This window comes from Meleagris gallopavo, chromosome 6, assembly GCF_000146605.3.
Source record: "Meleagris gallopavo isolate NT-WF06-2002-E0010 breed Aviagen turkey brand Nicholas breeding stock chromosome 6, Turkey_5.1, whole genome shotgun sequence".
NCBI classification, from domain to species: domain Eukaryota; kingdom Metazoa; phylum Chordata; class Aves; order Galliformes; family Phasianidae; genus Meleagris; species Meleagris gallopavo.
Window position 1 is genome coordinate 3,427,809 of NC_015016.2, and position 1,636 is coordinate 3,429,444.

The 1,636-nt window shown below is 63.9% G+C and overlaps 1 protein-coding gene across 1 annotated transcript in view; it reads left to right on the top strand.

Annotated features, from left to right (window-relative positions):
* The window catches only part of LOC100539302 (death domain-containing membrane protein NRADD-like), a 4,081-nt gene that overhangs the window by 890 nt on the left and 1,555 nt on the right, over positions 1–1,636 (top strand). The window contains exons 2-5 of the mRNA XM_019616736.2: positions 88–223; positions 296–476; positions 1,220–1,417; positions 1,482–1,627. Coding sequence (XP_019472281.1) covers positions 88–223; positions 296–476; positions 1,220–1,417; positions 1,482–1,627 — 661 coding nt within the window. The remainder of the gene's footprint in view (positions 1–87; positions 224–295; positions 477–1,219; positions 1,418–1,481; positions 1,628–1,636) is intronic.

Sequence of the window (1,636 nt, forward strand, 5' to 3'; positions counted from 1 at the left end):
CAGTTAAGTGGACACGGCGCTGTCGGTTCGGGGAAGCTGTGGCCATTGGCAGACACCCTACATGACTCCCCCCATGTCTCTGGGCAGGTGTCAGCCCGCAGCCCGCCGTGCCCCAGCGGTGCCTGCACTCAGTCCGGCGAGTGCTGCTCCTCCTGCCCTCCAGGCTTCGGGGCGGTCGTGCCCTGCGACCTCACCGACACCCAGTGTGAGCCCTGCGCCCAGAGTGAGTGCCACCCCCACAGCCCCACGCCTTCCCCTATTGCCACCCACTCCTGTCACCCCTGTGTGCCCACAGACCACACCTTCTCGGCGTTGAGCAGCGCTGTCGAGCCGTGCCAGCCCTGCAGGCTGTGGCAGGAGGGTTATGGGGCTGTGCAGTCCTGCAGCCCGGAGCGGGACACCGAGTGCCAGCCTTGTCCCCGGGGCTCCTTCTCAGAGGAGTGCTGCCCTGCCAGCCTGGCCGTGAGCCCGGCCAAGTGATGCGCTGTGCGTGCAGCCGCCTCCCCAACACTGCAGCAGTGAGCCCCTATGGGACGCTGCGGGGCCATGCCTCAGTTTCCCCATCTGTAGCACTGAGGCATGCTCCTCACTCTTAGGGTGCACGGCAGAGAAAAATGGAGGTGCATTGTGCCACGGGGGTGATCCCAGAGCTCCCCTTATCCCTACATCCCATACTCTCAGCCTCCCGAATCACTAAGGTTGGAAAAGATCTCTTAAGACCCCCGAGTCCAACCCCAGCCCACCCCCACCATGCCCATTGACCTCATTCCTCAGTGCCACATCTCCACCGTTCTGGATTACCTCCAGGGATGGTCATCCCCCCCCCTCCCCACAATCCTGGGCAGCCTGTTCCTGTACGTTCCCACTCTTTCGGAGCTCTGAGCCCCCCTCAGAGCCTCCCACCACCCACATTCCCCCCTCCCCACCATCGCCAGCTGCTGCCCCACGGCTGTCATCACACCCCGCATGCAGCAGATGCTCCCGGCGCTGCCGGCATTGGGGCTTTGATGTGGTTGGGAAGGGATGGGGGAGGTTCGATGGGAGGGGGCACCTCTCCCTTTAACCCCATAGTACTGGATCTGATTTCCTCCCATCCCAAAGCCTACTCTGGTCCCACCTGTGGGTGCCATTTTGGGTACCCCCACCCCATTCCAGGGGGAAACCGAGGCAGCGGCATCAGTGGGGGCACGAAGGGTTTTCTAATCCCTCATCCCCACAGAGAAGGACCCGCATATCCCAAAACAAACCGAAGGAAACCCCCCAAGGAGAACAGCACAGGCCCCACCGCCTCAGCCACCTCCGCCTCCACGTTCGTCCCTCCCCTCCCTGAGGACGTGGGGCAGAACATCATCCCCGTGTACTGCTCCCTCCTGGCTGCTGTGGTGGTGGGTCTCCTCGCCTACGTGGCCTTCAAGTGGTAGGTTTGGGCTTTCTGGGGGTGGGGAATTGGGGGTGAGGGGACGGCGGGTGACGCGGCGCAGCTGGCACACGTGCAGGCAGAAGCAGCAGCTGGCCAAGGCACGAGCAGCCGAGTTGGGGACGGCGGCTGAGGGTGAGAAGCTGCACAGTGACAGCGGGGTCTTCCTGGATACGCACAGCCTGCAGGAGCCACACCAGACCGGCAAGGGTGAGCAGC